The 19692-nt window shown below is 42.1% G+C and overlaps 1 protein-coding gene and 1 non-coding gene across 2 annotated transcripts in view; one reads left to right on the forward strand and one right to left on the reverse strand.

Annotated features, from left to right (window-relative positions):
* The first annotated feature begins 452 nt into the window (after window positions 1–452).
* The window catches only part of ABHD3 (abhydrolase domain containing 3, phospholipase), a 60355-nt gene continuing 41115 nt past the window's right edge, over window positions 453–19692 (forward strand). The window contains exons 1-3 of the mRNA XM_055417114.2: window positions 453–743; window positions 1230–1393; window positions 2552–2734. Of these exons, the coding sequence (XP_055273089.1) occupies window positions 582–743; window positions 1230–1393; window positions 2552–2734 (509 nt within the window). The 5' untranslated portion in view covers window positions 453–581. The remainder of the gene's footprint in view (window positions 744–1229; window positions 1394–2551; window positions 2735–19692) is intronic.
* LOC129549926 (U6 spliceosomal RNA) lies at window positions 16143–16246 on the reverse strand. Its single transcript, XR_008684731.1, has one exon. It is a non-coding gene; the product is annotated as a U6 spliceosomal RNA (small nuclear RNA).

The raw sequence follows: 19692 nt of genomic DNA on the forward strand, positions 1-19692 counted from the left end.
TTCCTCGGGGGATGTAGGGTTTTTTTCACTACGTAGGGCATTCTCCCAACATGTTTGAACTCCCCAAATCTTGTAACTCCAAGTATCCTTCCCTGGCACCCTAAACCTGCTAGTTCATCACATACAGGATTAACCAAGACCCTGAAGGAATCGGTCAAGGTCACCAGGGCAGGTGCCAGTCCCCCAGGACCTGAAAGCGCGCTTTCAGGCCCATTTCCATCTTCGCTCTCCCACCCCCACCCCCACCCCGACTCCCACTCTGGGGGTTCGCTCGGGCTGAGGGCGACTTGGTCCGGAGACGCCTCCTCCTCGCTCGCAGTAGCCGGCTTGGCACCCCGCCTCTGGAAGCTTCCTGAGTGGCAGGCGGTGGGGGCGGCCCGGGGGAAACCGGGGCGGAGCCGGCGGCGGCCGGGGGGCCGGGCTACGCCTCCGGGGGCTGATCGACCGCGCCCGCTGGCGGAAGCCGCGCTTACCCGGGCTGGAGCCGCGCTCGGGTGGAAGGTCCTAGGCAGCGCCGCGCCCGCTGTCGCCTGCTAGCCGGCCTCCCGCCCCAAGACCCTCGCCCCCGCGGTCCCCGCGCCATGCAGCGCCTAGCCATGGACTTGCGGATGCTCTCCAGGGAGCTCTCGCACTACCTGGAGCATCAAGTCCGGGTGGGTTTCTTCGGTTCAGGCGTGGGCTTCTCCCTGATCCTGGGCTTCAGCGTCGCTTACGCCTGCTACTACCTGAGCAGCATTGCCAAGGTGAGCCGGGGGATGGCGCGGGCCCCTTGGCGCAGGGCCGCGGGCAGCTTTGCCGGGAGTGACAACAGCAGGCGAAGCCGGAGGTGCCGCTGGCAAGCCAAGGGCGAGTGGCCCGGGCCGTCCGGGGGGCCCCTTTCCCCGGCATCTGATGGATGCCCTCCGAGAGCGCGGGACCCTGCTGACCTCGGCGCTGGTGGCGCTGCTGGGTCACCTTTCGCTAACCCGGCGGAGCTGCCCCCGAGATACTCTCTTAACATTTTTCAGGGTGACTCCCTGGCGTCAACTCTCGCCTTTCCCTAGAGGGTTTAATTAATAAACTGCTCTTAGGTTCGTTGTGTTTGAAGAACTTGCATCAGGCTTCCAAGAAGGATATTAATCAGACGAGTCTTGCGCGCTGGGGGACTAGTCTGCGCTTGTTTCTGGTTTACGGTTGGCAGAAACTTTGCACTGTTCCGGGCCCTTCACTGATACTGGCTCTCCCCACAGAAGCCCCAATTAGTGACGGGAGGTGAGAGTTTCAGCCGCTTCCTTCAGGACCACTGTCCCGTGGTGACAGAAACCTACTACCCGACCGTCTGGTGCTGGGAGAGTCGAGGACAGACGCTGCTGAGACCTTTCATCACTTCCAAGCCCCTGGTGCAGTACAGGAAGTATGTAAATTTCCGTTTTTCAGTCATTTATTCAACGTCAGTGTTTTGCACACTTTCGGTGTTTGGTTCATAGAAGCTTTGGCTTAGGAAGTATATAGAAGAGCAAGGAAGGGTGAAGGTGGAAGGTACGTGTGCCACACACGCGCAACCGCAGGAAGATACTCACGTGTGCGGGGGAGGTGCTCTCGTGTAAACGGTTTATTTCTAAGATGACAGAGGTGCTTGGGACTTACTCTTTTCCCAATTTGCCCTGCATCTGGCTCTGAGAACCTAGATTCTTTGATGATATACATAGAGCTGGTGGTGGGGGTGAGATGGATGCCAGTTAATCTGGACCTTATGTGATGGACTCCAGTAAAATGCTTATCATATTGATAAGCAAATGGGTTTCGATGATAATGTCCTTAAGGTGTTAAAAGATGTGGTCCAGAATATATCAGTAACCAGGAGATTTAAATGGTGTCTATTATTAATTTTCCTGAGTCATCTATTCCTTTCTGGAATTTCCTCTGTTGCCTGGAACTTGCACTATTTATTTGGGAAAATTCTTGAAGGTTGTAGATACTGTGTGAGAAGTACTTTGAAACCTTTAAGAAGCCAATTTTGTAATATGCACTATGAGGAGACTGCTTTATAACATGAAGACAAGAGCAGTGACCAGATCAGCAGTTTACTTATTCATCATTTCCCTGTTGAATTATTTGGGTGACCTTAATCAAATAGGGGTTAAATGCTGCGTATTTCAGAGTAATGAGAAAATGATTAAAATAAGTATGTGAAGTAGTTTGAAGTTAATTTTTATATACTACCTTTTACTGATCTTGCTGAAAGTACTTATTGTACTAATTTCGTGACATCCATGCAGTGGAAGAAAGTGACGTGTGTGTTAGTGGATGCAGAAAAAAGTTATTTTAAAATGACTAAATAACATCAGGTATATATACAGAATTAAGAACTAACATTAAGACATGACTTGCAGGACTTCCCTGGTTGTCCAGTGTTTGACTCTGCCCTTCCAATGCAGAGGTTGTGGGTTTGATCGATCCCTGGTCAGGGAACTAAGATCCCACCTGCCACGTGGTGTGGCCAAAATAAAAAAAAAACAAAAAACCATGACTTGAAACTAAAGGAGTATATCTTTTGTATTATTTCTTTCAGTGAACTTATTAAAACTGCAGATGGAGGACAGATTTCCCTGGACTGGTTTGATAATGATAACAGTAAGCGTTATATGGATGCTAGTACCCGACCTACTGTCTTATTGTTGCCTGGCCTCACTGGAACAAGCAAGGAATCCTATATCCTTCATATGATCCACCTCAGTGAAGAACTAGGATACAGGTACCCATGAATGATTTCTTTTATTTTTCACTTAATTCATTTTAAATGAGGCTTCACTGTGTCTACATGTTTGTTTCTGAAACACTTGTTATTTCTTTCATGGATTAAGTAATCCGCTAAATTATTATTTTTCCCAACTTCCTCCTTTCCCTCTTTTTTCAGGAAAATGCATAACAATCATTTCACAGAAAATAGCACTTTGTCACTGAGTAACAGATTTTGGCCAAACAAATGAATGAAATTAGAATCACCTGGGAATTATAGGATCTCGGCCTGAGAAGCAGTAGGTCACTGCGAAGGGATTGCTAGGAGAACAGCAATTACAAACCCCTGAGAGACCACACAGGGGCCCTCATGTCAGACTTCATATTTGAACCCTGGATCCACTAATCTTCTCTCAGATCAGACCCCAAGTGTACAAAAGATTCAGAATCAGCTTGTAGGTCATCCTCATTTTTCCAAAGGTGATCTGTGCCTTTTCCGTCCACCTGAATTTGCAGGTGCCCAAGGCTAGGGCCTAATTAATAATGGTGCAGCATTTTTAAGTAATTATTATTCAACTCAGTCACCAGATTCTATTTAATTTTTCCGAGCAACTTAGCAACTTTAAGTTTCTGGTTTAGCTCTAAAATTTTAAAGCAGAGTCATGTGAAAGGTACTGCTTTTTTGAGCCTTAGTCTTTTTTCTCCAATGGTAATTATGGTTATGGGACACTGTGAGTTGCCATTAAAGTAGAGTTGTTATTTTTTCTTAAACTTAGAAGACTTGTTTGTGTAAAAAACTGATGTTGACTTTATATTAATAAAAACATTTTGATATAAAGAAGAAAATGCAAAACAAAGAGAAAAAAATACCATAATAGCTGATTCAATTTTAGTAAGTTGACTCTGATTTTTTTATATAGATAAAGCTGATTTTGTTCATGAGCTGACAGTCTCTTGGAAGCTTTAAGATGGTATTCCAGAATTATGGTTCCAATTAAATGTGCATTCAGAAATAGCAGGAATTTTATTATTATCCTATGTTTAAGTACCATCTAGTTAGTTCTGATGGAGAAGGCAATGGCAAGCCACTCCAGTACTCTTGCCTAGAAAATCCCATGGATGGAGGAGCCTGGTAGGCTGCAGTCCGTGGGGTCGCTATGGGTCGGACATGACTGAGCGACTTCACTTTCACTTTCACACATTGGAGAAGGAAATGGCAACCCACTCCAGTGTTCTTGCCTGGAGAATCCCAGGGATGGGGGAGCCTGGTGGGCTTCCGTCTATGGGGTCACACAGAGTCGGACACGACTGAAGTGACTTAGCAGCAGCAGCAGCAGCAGTTAGTTCTGAGGCTTGATTCCAGTTTTCTTACTGAAACTTAGTCATGCTGAAAAAGTACAAATCATAAAGCCTTTTGTACATATTTAAATTGCTGATTCTATACTTTGCCTGAACTAAAAGCACTTTAGAAAGTGCTTTTAAAAACAGTGACTTTTTAAAAACGGTTTACATCAAAAAAATCTTGAATTTTGAATCTTGCTGAAAAATTTTCAGCAAGATCAGTAAAAGGTAGTATATAAAAATGAACTTCAAACTACTTTACATACTGATTTTAATCATTCCCCCCCAAAAAGGGGGGGGCCCTTCCCTGGTACTGTAGTGGTTAAGACTTTGCCTTCCAATGCAGGGAGTGGGGTTTGATCCCTAGTTGTGATGCTAAGATCCGACATGCCTCTTGGTTAAAAAACCAAAACGTAAAAAGATCCAACGTGCTTCTTGGTCAAAAAACCAAAATGTGAAAAGAAATATTGTAACAAATTCAATAAAGACATTTAAAAAATGGTCCATATCAAAAAGTAATCTTTTAAAAATAAAAACAATGTAATTGTAGGGAGATGAGGAGAAAGAAGGATGGACTGGGAGTTTGGGGTTAATAGATACAAACTATTGTGTTTAGAATGGATAAACAACAAGGTCCTACTGTATAGCACAGGGAACTATATCCAGTCTCCTAAGGTAAACCATAATGGAAAAGAATATAAGAATGTATACATGTAGGTATAACTATACACATAAATAAACAAAACACAATGTAGTAAAAACTCAAAGACTGAATCTCCTCAGCCATAGAGTTGCCAGTTCAGTTCAGTTCAGTCGCTCAGTCGTGTCTGACTCTCCGCGACCCCATGAATCACAGCACGCCAGGCCTCCCTGTTCATCACCAACTCCCAGAGTTCACTCAAACTCATGTCCACAGAGTCCGTGATGCCATCCAGCCATCTCATTCTCGGTCGTCCCCTTCTCCTCCTGCCCCCAACCTTTCCCAGCATCAGAGTCTTTTCCAGTGAGTCAACTCGTCGCATGAGGTGGCCAAAGTATTGGAGTTTCAGCTTTAGCATCAGTCCTTCCAATGAACATCCAGGATTGATCTCCTTTAGAATGGACTTGTTGCCAGTAGGTGTGGCGTTTTCCATCACCTGTAAAAGTTTCCAAATTTTATTACCATGGCTATCATTACACTGTGCTTCAAAGCTGTGAAAGTGAAAAAGTGAAGTTGCTCAGTCATTTCTGACTCTTTGCGACCCCATGAACTGTAGCCTACCAGGGTCCTCTGTCCATGGGATTTTCCAGGCAAGAGTACTGGAGTGGGCTGCCATTTCTTCAAGGGATCTTCCCAACTCAGGGATCAAATCCGGGACTCCTGCACTGCAAACAGACACTTTAGGAAGGTTCCAGTTTCCCTAAGGGCTAAAATCTCTTTTACTGATTCAGAAATTTTATTGAGAATGTACAATAAGGAAGGCTTTACACTGTGATGGGGAAGCAAAGAGTTATGGCCAATTGCCCTTATCACAAGGAGCCTAGAGAGGGACAGGCTAGACCAGTTCACTGTTGGCTGCTTGAAGACACAGCTTATTTCTGTTTCAGGAACTCTAATGCTGAGTCACACTGGATTGAAGGTAGCAGGATGTATGAATAAACAATGACCAGTAAACTTTTTAATAGCCTTTGGACCTAACCTCATTTGTTTTTAACTGTAAGGAATCTCTGACCCTACGTTGAGAGGGCTAGCTTTTGTTGTATAACAAATTATCCCCAATCATAGTGGCTAAAAACAGCAGCATTTCTGCTCACAATTCTGTGGGTCAACAGTTTGGTCTGAGCTCAGTTGGGTGGTTCTTCTGGCCTTGGGTGGAATGATTAATGCATTTGTGATCAGCAGCCAGGGCACCTCTGGGCTTGGGAGTCATCTGCAGCGATGGCTCATGTCAGCTCCACGTGATCTTTCACTCTCCATCAGGCTCACCAGTGTTCACTGGGTGGCAGAGGGTCCCAAGAGTCCAAAAGTCAGACCTCCCTGGTGGTCCAGTGGTTAAGAATCTGCATGCCAATGCAAGGGACATGGGTTTAAAGAAGATCCCACATGCTGTAGGGCAAACAAGCCTGTGCACCACAGCTACTGAGCCTCTGCTCTGGAGCCTGTGCTCTGCAACAAGAGAAGCCACAACAATGAAAAGCCTGTAAACCACAATGAAGAGTAGCCCCCGCTCGCCACAACTAGAGAAAACCCATGCACAGCAATGAAGACCCAGCACAGCCAAAATAAATAAATAAATAAATTTTTAAAAAAGAATCTAAAGTGACAGCTGCAAGTCTTCTTCAGGCCCATTCCCTGGTGGTGGCTCAGACAATGAAGAATCTGCCTGCAGTGCAGGAGATCCAGGTTCAATCCCTGAATCAGAAAGATCCCTTGCAGAAGGGAATGGTAACCTACTGCAGTATTCTTGTCTAGAGAATTCTATGGACAGAGGAGCCTGGCGGGCTATAGTCCATGGGGTCACAAAGAGTCAGACATGACTGAACAACCAACACTACAGTTTAAGCACTCTCATATTATTGTTTCTGCCAGACTGTAGTCAAAACAAATCATGTGGTCAGCCTTAAGTCAGCAGGTAAGAATTTAGACTCCAACTCCTATTAAGTATGTTTGTAATCTATTGGAGACAGTCAGGTGGTTTCAGTGCCACTGACATTAAAAAAAAAAAAAAAGGATCCTATACTTTGGTACAAGTCTAGACTGAGTCCTTAGGTTGCAAAACAGATCTAAGTCACTGATGATCCCTTGCATAGGATGAAGCAGATAACGGAGCTTGGGGAAACGTGTGTAATGTGTGGGAAGTACATGGGCTTTAAAGCCAGGTCTGGGTTCAAATGTTGGAACTGCCACTTGCTGAGGGACCGTGGGCAACTAATTTTTAGCTTCTCCAATATAGCTTCTCACTTACTACAGAGCTGAAACAAATTAGGTTGTATCAGGTGGTTTCATGCCTTGAACAAAGCAGGTCTGTAGATACGTTTGTCTTCCTTTGTGAGCTTTCTATTCCCTGAGCAGAGTAGAACAGGTTTTGTTTTTTTTTAATAGTTTAAAGAGCAAGTACAAGCAAACCTACTTCTTGGGAAACATCTAGTTTCCTTGCAGGAATGCTTGTACATTATGATAATGTTTCTTACACAATAGAGTTGCATGAGTACCCCAATATCAGGAGGGTGCATGTCCCTTCAAGCTTCAGTTACTATCTTATGTAAAGTTCAAATTTATAGGGAGGGTTGTGCATTCTGTCAGGTCACCAGGGAATCATTGATGTTTCACTGATGAGATATGATTTAGAGACAACCTAACTCCTCTCCTGTGGATAACTGAAGCCTAAAAATTTACTGTTACTCTTAAGTAGATGTCTTCTCCTGTACCCAAAAACTAACAAAGAGGCAGAACTTTTCTGTTAAAGTCCAGTAATTCAAAATTAATAATGAAGGGAAACTAAGCTGAGGGTCATGTAAGGTAATCATGAGCGAAGGAGGGCAAAGATCAAGGAAACTGAATAGGGAATGCTTGGCCTGCCTTCACTGGCAGAGTGCATCATGTTCTCCCTGAACTTGCCTCTGGGAGGAGAAGAGAATTTGCTGAGTCAGACACCTCCAGTCTTTCTTCCAAATTGTATCAATCAGAAAAGTCCTCTATCTCCCAGAGAGCAAATAAGGTAAGAAGACCAGGAGGCCAAGAGTGTATTTAGAGAGAAGCCCTCACAGAAACCAGAGTACTAGAGAAAAAACTGTTCCCTGTAATAAGTTATACCCATATAATTGATAAAATAGCTGGAAATCTCATTCATTTCTCCAATTCTTTAAAATTCTTTAAAAAGAAATTGTATTCAATAACACAACCTAAGAGGTATTATTTTGTATACAGGGATAATATCCTGTTTTCTTAAATCTTTTTCCCATTCTCTGAATTAAGTTCCAACCCTTCCCCAGTGGCTCAGTGGTAAAGAATCTACCTGCCAATGCAGGAGGCATAGGACACTCAGGTTCGATACCTGGGTTGGGAAGAGCCCCAGGAGGAGAAAAGGGCAACCTACTCCAGCATTCCTGCTGGGAAAATCCAATGGACAGAGGAGCCTGGTGGGCTATAGTCCATGGGGTCTCAAAGAGTCAGACATGATTGAAACAAACACTACTGTATACTACTTCAAGTAAGGTCAGAGAGAAAAATGGTAACTCTAAGAGCATCTTAATCATCTTCTGTTGAGACCATTCATCTATTTTATGCCACCCCCAACTAATATTTAAAAAGAGTGACCTGTCCAGAATTGTGTAACAATAAGTTCATTGACATCTAGGTCAGTTATTAAGTATTTTGGCACAATCAAGTACAGTATCAGAACTCTCTGTTCCCAAAGAGCATAAGCACAGTCTAGTGGAACTAACAGAGAATATTCAATAATAAGGAAGAAATTCATTAGAGGGGACCAGGATTGGCTCCAAGTGACAGAAAACTCAAAATAACGGTGACTTAAACAAGATATCGGAGAAGGCAATGGCAAGCCACTCCAGTACTATTGCCTAGAAAATCCCATGGATGGAGGAGCCCGGTAGGCTGCAGTCCATGGGGTCGCTAAGCACGACTGAGCGACTTCACTTTCACTTTTCACTTTCACACACTGGAGAAGGAAATGGCAACCCACTCCAGTGTTCTTGCCTGGAGAATCCCAGGGACGGGGGAGCCTGGTGGGCTTCCATCTATGGGGTCACACAGAGTCGGACACGACTGAAGTGACTTAGCAGCAGCAGCAGCAAACAAGATACAGGTTTATTTCTCTCTCATGTGAAAATCTAAGAAGGTGGACTGAGATTCTGTAGCATCAGAAGAGCAAGTTTTGGGACTTCCCTGGTGGTCCAGTGGCTAAGACTCTGCTCCCTCCCAAGCAGGGGACCCGGGTTCAATCCTTGGCCAGGGAACTAGATCCCACATGCTGCAACTAAGACCTAGCTCGGTCAAATAAATAAATACTTTTTGAAAAAAAGTAAGTTTCTTTTATCATGTCGCTTCATCACTTATGGCTGCTTCAGCTCCAGCTGTCACATCTGCATTCCAACCCCCAAGAAGAAGAAAAAAGGGAGACTAGAGAAGGCACCATCTTTTTTTTAAGGATGCTTTGCAACAAATGTGCTTGTCAGTTTTGCCTTCCTCACATGGGTCTGCTCTTTCTTAGCTGGAAAGGATGATTGAGAGTAAAATCTTTATTTGGGGCAGCTATGTACCCAGAGGAAACTGGGGGACTCTGTTACTGAGGAAGAGGGGGAGGGTGGATATTGAGAGATCCCTGATAGTCTCCAGCACTGGCTGATTAGAGCGTTGCAAGTGCCAGGATTCTGTACTACTAGGAAGCAAGTGAGACATTTTATAGAGGGAAGAAATAGGTCAGCATGGTTGGATGCAACTGAAAGGGCCAGGAGAATGAGGGTGGATAAAGCACAGTTTGAGAAGATATAGTAGGGCAGGAGGGAGGAAGCCCAGTTGCTGGGCAAAAGAGGCCTCAGGAGACAAGATCAAGAGTGAGTCACACATTTGTTTTTTTTGGCCGGCTTACAGGAGCCTAGTTCCCTGACCAGGGATTGAACCTGGGTCCCCTGCAATGGAAGTGTGGAGTCTTAACCCCTGGACTGCCAGGGAATTCCTGGGTCACACAGTTAAATTTTGACAGAGAAACAGCAGAAGAGGACAAAAGGATCAATTGAGGAATTAGTCAAGATTGCAGGCTTATGTTTCAAAAAATTTCCTTCTTGCCACACCTAAAAAATACTCACAGGGACCTCCCTGGTATCTTAGTTGTAAAGAATCCTCCTGCCAATGCAGGAGACCCGGGTTCGATCCCTGACCCAGGAAGATCCCACATGCTGTGGAACAACTAAGCCCTTGCACTGCAGCTACTGAAGCCGGTGTGCCCTAGAGCCTGTGTTCGGCAACAAGAGAAGCCACAGCAATGAGAAGCCCTCAGTGCAAACAGAGAGTAGCCCCAGCTCACTGCTTCCATGGTGGTAAAGAGTCTGACTGAAATGCAGGCGACCTGAGTTCAAAAGCCTGGATCTGGAAGATCCCCTGGAGAAGGTAATGGCTAACCCACTCCAATATTCTTGCCTGGAGAATTCCATGGACAGAGGAGACTGGCAGACCCTCGTCCATGGGGTTGCAAAGAATCGGACACAACTGAGCACCTAACACACCAGCTCATTGCAGCTTGAGAAAAGCCTGCCCCCACAGCACTGAAGACCCAGCACAGCCAAAAAGAAAGAAATTAAAAAATAATAATAAATTTTAAAAAGTACATTAAAAAAGTACAGAAAGCACTGATTTTCTTCTGTGGTTTGACAGGACTGATATCTCCTGTCCTTCACGGCAGAGCCCACTATTGGGAGCAAGGATGCCAGTGTCCATCATTTATCTTTCTGAGATATTTGAAGTGGGCGATGATTTATTTTTAAAATTTTAAGATGTTTAATAGATGTATGAAGTTGACAAAGAAGTAAAGGTAAGTGGATCAAAATGCTTCAGCAAATGTCTTTTCAACATGAAAGTAATGCAGAAATACAATTCCAGTGTCAACCTTTGACCATCAATAACTCTTTTACCTATCAGAAAGAGGAAAATTAGAGATATTTATGTTTCCTAGTTTAAAACTTACCATTATTGTAACTCTTAGAGCTATAAATGTTTCAGGAAGAATAAATACACATCACATGCAAAGAACTCAAAATTTCTCGATAACACCACATAGTTGCTAATATAGATACATCAACCTAATATCTATGTTGCCTCCTTTTATCACTTTTTGTATTTTCTCTGTCTTTTTAGTTTTCTCTATTTGCTACTGTAGATTGTTTTAGCCTAAGAGCTACTCCTTTATTTTCCTTTTCCTTAAAGTGGGAGATGATTTTAAAGAGGTTAAAAGTTGACTAATTGTAAATGTTCCTTCACCGTCCAGTGTGGAGTTTGGGCTTGCACATTTTTTTTATGTAGAGGAAGTAGCACCAGTGGAGGCTAGATGGTTAGCTTTTCCTGAAGCATTAAGAACACAGTGGGGGGCTGTCCAAAGACTATTCCTGAGGGAGGAAGGAAGAGGAGAATGAACTATCGAAAATCAGGCACAAAAACGAAAGGATGAGCTTTGACTACTAGTCAAAGCTATGTTTTTTTCAGTAGTCATGTGCAAATGTGAGAATTGAACTGTAAAGAAGGCTGAGCGCCGAAGAATTGATGCTTTCGAACTGTGGTGCTGGCGAAGACTCTTGAGAGTCCCTTGGACTGCAAGGAATTCAAACCAGTCAATCCTAAAGGGAATCAACCCTGAATATTCATTGGAAGGACTGATGCTGAAGCTGAAGCTCTGGTACCTTGGCCACCTGCTGCAGAGAGCCAACTCATTGGAAAATACCCTGATACTGGGAAGGATTTCTGGCAGGAGAAGAGAGTGACAGAGGATGAAATGGTTGGATGGCATCACCAACTCAATGAACATGAGTTTGAACAAACTCATGGTTTTGAGCTTTTGAGTTTTGAGCAAATTCAAGGAGACGGTGAAGGACAGGGAAGCCTGCCATGCTGCAGTCCATGGGGTCATAAGAGTTGGATACAGCTTAGTGACTGAACAACAATCTAAAAGCAGTACCTTAGATAAGACATCATTTTAAATTTACGTCAGAATGTTTTTTATCTGAAAGTATGTTTATGATTTGTTGTTTAAATAATTTCATTTTTGAAGTTTTGAGAATGAGTTAGTTAACTTGATTCAGAGAAGGCAATGGCAAGCCATTCCAGTACTCTTGCCTAGAAAATCCCATGGATGGAGGAGCCTGGTAGGCTGCAGTCCGTGGGGTCGCTAAGGGTCGGATACGACTGAGCGACTTCACTTTCCCTTTTCATTTTCACACATTGGAGAAGGAAATGGCAACCCACTCCAGTGTTCTTGCCTGGAGAATCCCAGGGACTGGGGAGCCTGGTGAGCTTCCGTCTATGGGATCACACAGAGTCGGACACGACTGAAGTGACTTAGCAGCAGCAGCAGCAGTTAACTTGATTATTCATGAGACTGGCTAGATGAGATAATGCTAAATGTTAGAAAGCACGGAATGAGGTACTTAGCTTATTTAATGGCATTTCTGGGAAAGGATATGGTGGATGCCAACAAGTGATCCTGTTCTCTAGGGAACTTGCTGTTAGATGTTCCACTATAAAATGATACCTTAATTAACAAACTTTCAGGGACAAAGCTCTTTTTATCAGAGCTGGCATGCACTCAAAGTGTACTCTGTGTTCAGAGCACCCATCTTTTTGGGAAAAGAGACTTTAATGTTACTAGCTTAGATAGCATGGGACTGGTGGGCTGGTTAAGTGGATAGTGGGCTGGTTAAGTGGATCACCAAGTCAAATCTGCCTGCATTCAGATTCCAGCTTTGTCACATACTACCTGTGTTTCCATGGATGAATTATTTAGTTAATCTGTGCTTCAATTTTCTCATCTGTAAAGATCCCTATACTTAACAGGGTTATAAGGATTGCATGTAATGTGTATGAAGAACCTTGGCCCATGATGAACATTTGTTAAGCTAGCATTAAGCTAGGAAAGTTAAAGGAGTGAATTAGGCCATGGTCTGGCTTAGAAAAGACCCTCGGACTTCCCTGGCAATCAAGTGGTTAAGACTCTGCGCTTCCAATGCAAAGGGTATGGGTTACATCCCTGGTCAGGGAATTAAGATCCCACATGCCTCACATTCTTTTAGTTTGGCCAAGGAGCATCATTCTTTTAGTCTGTTCAGATGGAAATGAGGTACTTACTGCCTTGGCCCTATTACCAGCTGAGAAACCGTCCTAGGAGGACCCAGAGTCAGCAGTGTGCCTGGCCAGGCAGTGGGCGGAACAGGGAGAAGGAAGGTGAGACCTGGCTAAGGTGGAGCAGCCATTGGAATCTACATCCTAGAACACATACATGTCTCTGACTCGGTTTGGGGAGATAAAGTTGCCAGCCGTGGGCTGTGACATAGACTAATTCCTATTAGATCATTATTATTATTATTTATTTTATTTTTATTAAAATATTATTATTATTAATGTAGAACTTTTTTGTTCTTAAATAGGGTTTTCTGTAGGTTACTTCAACTGGGTTTTAAGTTAACAGAATTACCAAAGAGACCCAACTAGAATTCAAATGAGTAAGATAAAATATGAGAACGTCAGAAAACAACTGAGTAAATGTTAGGGAAAATGGAAGCACTAGAGGGGAAGAAAGATTCCAATAAGACATTTTCAGAGATTGTTGAAAGAGGACACTTGACACTTAATGGTATAATAAGGTTTTCAGCTTCCTCACATCAAAGATAACTGACATTTTCCCCTTGTGGCCCTGGTTTTGAAATATTTAGCTGAATAAATTGCATTTAGTTAAATATTAACTTGTTGGTCTTTTTTTGTTTTAAATTCACGAGGGCATTTAGAGCTCGTGATCAGCAAGAAATAATTAGAATTGCTATTTTTGTTTACCATAATTAAATTTAGCTTTGTTGAGTGCCTGCCACATAATAGGTGCTATACACAAGTTATTTTATTTAATATGAACTCAATTCCAAGATATATATTACTAACCCCGTTTTACCAACCAAAAACAGATCTATGGTATTAGTAATTTCACCAAAATTAAACAGTGTGACAGGGTTAAGTTTCCACTGTGCAGCCTTGCTGCAGAAAAATACATGACTTCTGTTCTGTTCAGTTCAGTCACTCAGTCGTGTCTGACTCTTTGCGACCCCATGGACTGCAGCTCGCCAGGCTTCCTTGTCCATCACCAACTGACTTCCATTAGGCTCTTTGAAATCTTGGTCATTTTTGAAAACTCTCCTTTACTACATTTTCACACCCTTGGATATCTCAGGCTCCCAACTTGGGAACAATGAGCTCCTCAAGTCCCATGATTTTTGCGTATAGAGATAATGTAGACCTGTAATATCACAGGACTCAATTTTATCAGGCAATTGAAGATACGACAGGCAAATAAGTCATGTTTCCTATTCAGAGAATAGATTTTATAGAGAAAGAGTTGAAACAAGAGAATGAGAGAATGAGGCTCATGATTTATGAACTAACTTTCACTGTTCTCCATTACCACGTGATAATCAGGAGCTGAGCATTAATATAGTCAGTAGTATATTCTTGTTAATTATCTGTTTGATTTCTGATGCTTCATATTCTAGAAGAAAGTATATGAATTACATTTATCTGTCTTGATGTCTTTCTGATGTTAGTGAGGTTGGGAATATTCAGGTATTATCAGTTTTTAATAAGAATGTATTATGCTGTTGGATGTAGTGTTATACAAATGTAAATTGGGTTAAGATAGTTGATTAGGTTATACAAATGTGAATTAGGCTAAGATAGTTGTTAGTGTTATTCATATACTTTATATCTTTACTCATTTTTTTTGTCTTGCTGATGTGAGGATGTTAAAATCAACTATGATTATGGCTTTTCTATTTCTCCATTTAATTCTATCAATTTTTATGTCATGTATTTGGAACCTCTTATCAGTCACGTGTACATTTATGATTGTTAATCTTCCTGTGAATGAACTCTTATATCATTATGATATGTCCTTCTTTGTCTCTGGTTGTAATATCTAACTGATATTACTGTATCCACTCTGTCCTAGTTTGGCTTATCATTCATGTGATATATCTTTTTTATACTTTAACTTTCAAAGTATGGGTGTTTATTTTCAGTGCATTGCTTGTAGATAGCACATAGTTGGGTCTTGAAGGTTTTTATCCAACCTGACATCTGCCTTTTAATTAGAGCTTTTAAGTCCAATCACACTTAGTGTCTTTATTGTTATGCTAGATACAGAGTTTACTGTTTTACTGTTTTATGACTTTCGATTCACTCCTTCCCCCGTCACTTTTCTCTTTTTGAGTCTATGAATTGTGTCTTTTTAAGTAAAATTTGTAAAAATTTTGGCCATTATTTCTTTAAATATTTTTTCAGTTCTATTCTCTCCTCTCCTTCTGGATCCAAAATTACAGGCATGTTAGATCTTTTGATAATGTCTCCCAAATCAATGAAATTTTATTCATTTTTTCCAATCTTTTTTTTTTCCTCTCTCATCTTGAGATTGGAACTGCAATTTGCAAATCCTGTGAATATTTTTTATTTCAGTATTGTATTTTTTTAACCTAGGCTTTCCATTTTTGATAGGTTTTATTGTTCTCCTGATATTTCCTTTAAAAGAAAATTCATTACAAGCTAATTTTCATCTATGTCCTTGAGGATAGTTATAAAAACTGCTTGAAATCCACACCTATTAATTCTAACACCTTGGACTGTCTCAGCTTCAGTTACATTATCTTATCTCTTGAGTTGGGCCACATTTTTCTGTTTCTTCGCGGTATAGTAATTGTGTATTTTGTTCTGAACAGTTTGAATGATCCATTGTAGAGACTCTGGATTCTGTTATGTATTTCTAAAGAGTTTCTATACATTTTCTAATGACTGATGTTTGTTTTTCAGGCAGATAATTTGGGTAAATTCAAACTTCAAACTCTGTCCCATCTGCAATAGACAGCAGCTGAGGTCTCTGTTCAGGTTTTCATCCTTAACTGGACTGCTTGGGGCCCATGTCACAGAAAACCCAGTCAGAGCTTTGCACCCAGTGTTTTTATCCAGAATTTAGGCCTCTGCCTCTGTATCTCTCTCTTTTCTGAGGTTTCCCCCCTCATTTTCTCTTAGAGTTGCAGCAGATTCTGTTTTCTGATTTTCTTTTATTTATTTTTAATCTCTCTTTTTTTTAAAATTTTTATTATATTGGTTGGTTTTGCCATACATTGACATGAATCCGCCCTGGATGTACATGAATTCCCCCTCCTGAACCCCCTCCCACCTCCCTCTTCCCCTTATCCTCCCTCTGGGTCATCCCCGTGCACCAGCCCCAAGCATCCTGTATCATGCGTCGAACCTGGACTGGTGATTTGTTTCAATATGATAGTATACATGTTTCAATGCCATTCTCCCAAATCATCCCACCCTCACCCTCTCCCACAGAGTCAAAAATATGGAACGCTTCACGAATTTGCGTGTCATCCTTGCGCAGGGGCCATGCTAATCTTTGTATTGTTCCAATTTTAGTATATGTGCTGCCGAAGCGAGCACTGTTTTCTGATTTTCAAGCCCATGAGACTGAACATTTTTATTTGACCTTTATCTATTACTGGGTAATACCAGCTGGTGCCTCCCCTCAGGCAAAATGCTGTGAAAGGAGACTTACCCAATGCCATTTTTTTTCTTCCAAGTGTCAAGTCCCATTTAGTTTCTGCCTGCTTTGGGTGTTCTCCATTGCCTTTATAATTTATCAAGCATTTAGTTATTATTCTATGGAAGGGCTGGCCTTGCAGGATCTACCATGACATTTCTGGAATCAGAACTTTCTTGTCATTTTTCCTTAACCTGGCAATCTGCACCCTAAGCCTATTTTGATCCTAACTTATTTTTTTAAATTTTCTTTAGTTTCTATCGTTAGCCTAGTATATAGTCATGTTTCAGCTAACGTGATCTATTTTCTCATCCCTTAGAAACTTTTATACATTCCTACATGGTGGCTCAGATGGTTAAGAATCTGCCTGTGATGCAGGAGACTTGGTCTTCCCGATCCCTAGGTCGGGAAGATCCCCTAGAGAAGGGAATGGCGACCCACTCCAGTATTTTTGCCTGGATAGAGGGTCCTGGAGGGCTACAGTCCTTGGGGTCACAAAGAGTAGGACATGGCTGAGCAGCTAATACTTTAACTTTTTCTTCTTGAGGACAGGAACCTTATATTTTTATTTTGTTTTTCTCCTACAAGCACTAACTGAATCTTTAATTCAGTAACTAGTCTGTTCAATAAGTTTTTGAATGAATGAGTTATTCCAATATTAATCTTCATGTAAAATGCCTAGAAGATGATCTCAGTTCAGTTCAGTTCAGTCGCTCAGTCGTGTCCGACTCTTTGCGACCCCATGAATCACAGCACGCCAGGCCTCCCTGTCCATCACCAACTCCCGGAGTTCACTCAAACTCATGTCCATCGAGTCGGTGATGCCATCCAGCCGTCTCATGCTCTGTCGTCCCCTTCTCCTGCCCCCAATCCCTCCCAGCATCAGAGTCTTTTCCAGTGAGTCAACTCTTCGCATGAGGTGGCCAAAGTACTGGAGTTCCAGCTTTAGCCTCAGTCCTTCCAATGAACACCCAGGATTGATCTCCTTTAGAATGGACTGGTTGGATCTCCTTGCAGTCCAAGGGACTCTCAAGAGTCTTCTCCAGCACCACAGTTCAAAAGCATCAATTCTTCGGCAATCAGCTTTCTTCACAGTCCAACTCTCACATCCATACATTACCACTGGAGATGATCTAGCACATAGTAAACACTGATAAATATTATCTGTTGTTATTTGAAATCAAAACAGTGATCCCTGAATATTCTCACTCCAGCCTTTGCTGATTATTCTTTTCATTCATAGACTCAAAGACTCGTGGAATCTTAGAACTGAAAAATAAAGTTGTATGATTAAAATTCCTTTCTTCTAGTGGATCACTGGGCTTGAGCAGATTCAGGGCTATCTGACCCATTTCATTGTAACAGTGGTTCTCAAGAGCCCTTCTACAAAGAAGTACTTGATACAAAATGCCCATAGCGCCCAACGTTGAGAAATCCTGCCTTGCAGGTAGCTCTCTGCTCTTACTTAACCTTCACTAAGAGCTTTCCTAGTTAATGTGGTCTATTGTCATAGAAAATTCTCAATTCCAGATTTTATTTATTTAGTGTCTCCTCTTTATTTGTATTTTACCTGTTTTAAGAAAATTTAAATAGTTAAAATGCGTAGGAAAAATAAGTTTTATAGAACAATTTTCCTCAATATACATATCCTTTTAAAATTACTTGGGAGGGAACTTCTCTGGTGGTCCAGTGGCTAAAACTCTATACTCCCAATGCAGGGGGCTCGGGTTCGAACCCTGGTCAGGGAACTTGATCCCAGATGCCCCATCTAAGAATGAATGGATTCTGCATGTTGCAACTAAGACCTGGTGAAGTCAAATTAAAAATAAATAGATAAACAGTTTGGGAGAAATTGTTAAAATAATTTTTACAGAGCGGTTATAAAGTTAACAGGGGCCTATCAAATGTCTTAGGAAGAGTAGTTGTATTTCAACCAGTTCTTTTCATTTTGCTAAAGTGTCCCCTGACGATGGTGAAGGCAGAAAAGGGGTTAAATGAGAGCAGCTAACTGATTGTCACCAATTGGATGGGAGAAGGGAGCCATGTGGAAACCTGCAGGCTTCCTGCCTCCAAAGCGGCTCTCTCTTATCCTCTAGTATCTCTCCGCCTCATTCCCAAGGCTAGAGGTAGATACAGTGGTGAACACATATCTTAATCCATAGAAGTACATACAGATGATTGAACAGGGTCTATGAAAAGGCCTGTGGAGGGGTCAGTACACTTTCTCCTCTAGCGAGAGGTACTGGAGCTGTGAGCCACTGTTTAGAGTTGCCTAAAAGAAAGTGCAGACATCTCTGTCTGCAGTTTGGAAGAAAATCCCAGGTGCGTAGGCTGCTGTTCCCTGAGTGTGCAGATCATCGCTTTCTTTCCCCTCACTAGCTCTGTCCCCTTCTCTCAGGGGACAGTCACATGATGATATCTTACCCCGGAAGCCATTTTTTATCCTGAAGTCATGTTTGCATGCTGAAAATGGTTCTTTGAATGATGGAAAGCTTCAAGGTCATAATTAAATTTGGTTCCAATTCCTGTGTTACTTCGGTACTTATACAATAAATACAAGTGGCTGTCTTGCCATTCTTTTTTAGCAAAGACTAACTGACCATGCACTACTTTAACTTTCCTGCATGTTTTTGTAGTATATTTAAAATCTTTCTCTGACTAGTCAATAAAATGTAATATTTCTAGCCTTTTCTCAAATCAGAGTTCTGAGATTTTAAAACATGTGTTTTCTTTAAGTTCAGTTCAGTTCAGTCGCTCAGTTGTGTCTGACTCTTTGCGACCCCATGGACTGCAGCACGCCAGGCTTCCCTTCCATCACGAACTCCCAGAGTTTACTCAAACTCGTGTCCGTTGAGTCAGTGATGCCATCCAACCTTCTCATCCTCTGTTGTGCCCTTCTCCTCCCACCTTCAATCTTTCCCAGCGTCAGAGTCTTTTCAAATGAGTCAGTTCTTTGCATCATATGGCCAAAGAATTGGAGTTTCAGCTTCAGCATCAGCCCTTCCAATGAATATTCAGGACTAATTTCCTTTAGGATGGACTGGTTGGATCTCCTTGCAGTCCAAGGGACTCTCAAGAGTCTTCTCCAACACCACAGTTCAAAAGCATCAATTCTTTGGCACTCAGCTTTCGTAATAGTCCAACTCTCACATCCATACATGACTATTGGAGAAACCATAGCTTTGACTAGATGGACCTTTGTTGGCAAAGTAATGTCTCTGCTTTTTAATATGCTGTCTAGGTTGGTCATAACTTTTCTTCCAAGGAGCAAGCATCTCTTAATTTAATGGCTGCATTCACCATCTGCAGTGATTTTGGAGCCCCCCAAAATAAAATCTGTCACTGT

Source organism: Moschus berezovskii, chromosome 28 (genome assembly GCF_049115385.1).
Source record: "Moschus berezovskii isolate FMDL1 chromosome 28, NW_MosBer_1.0, whole genome shotgun sequence".
Lineage (NCBI taxonomy): Eukaryota > Metazoa > Chordata > Mammalia > Artiodactyla > Moschidae > Moschus > Moschus berezovskii.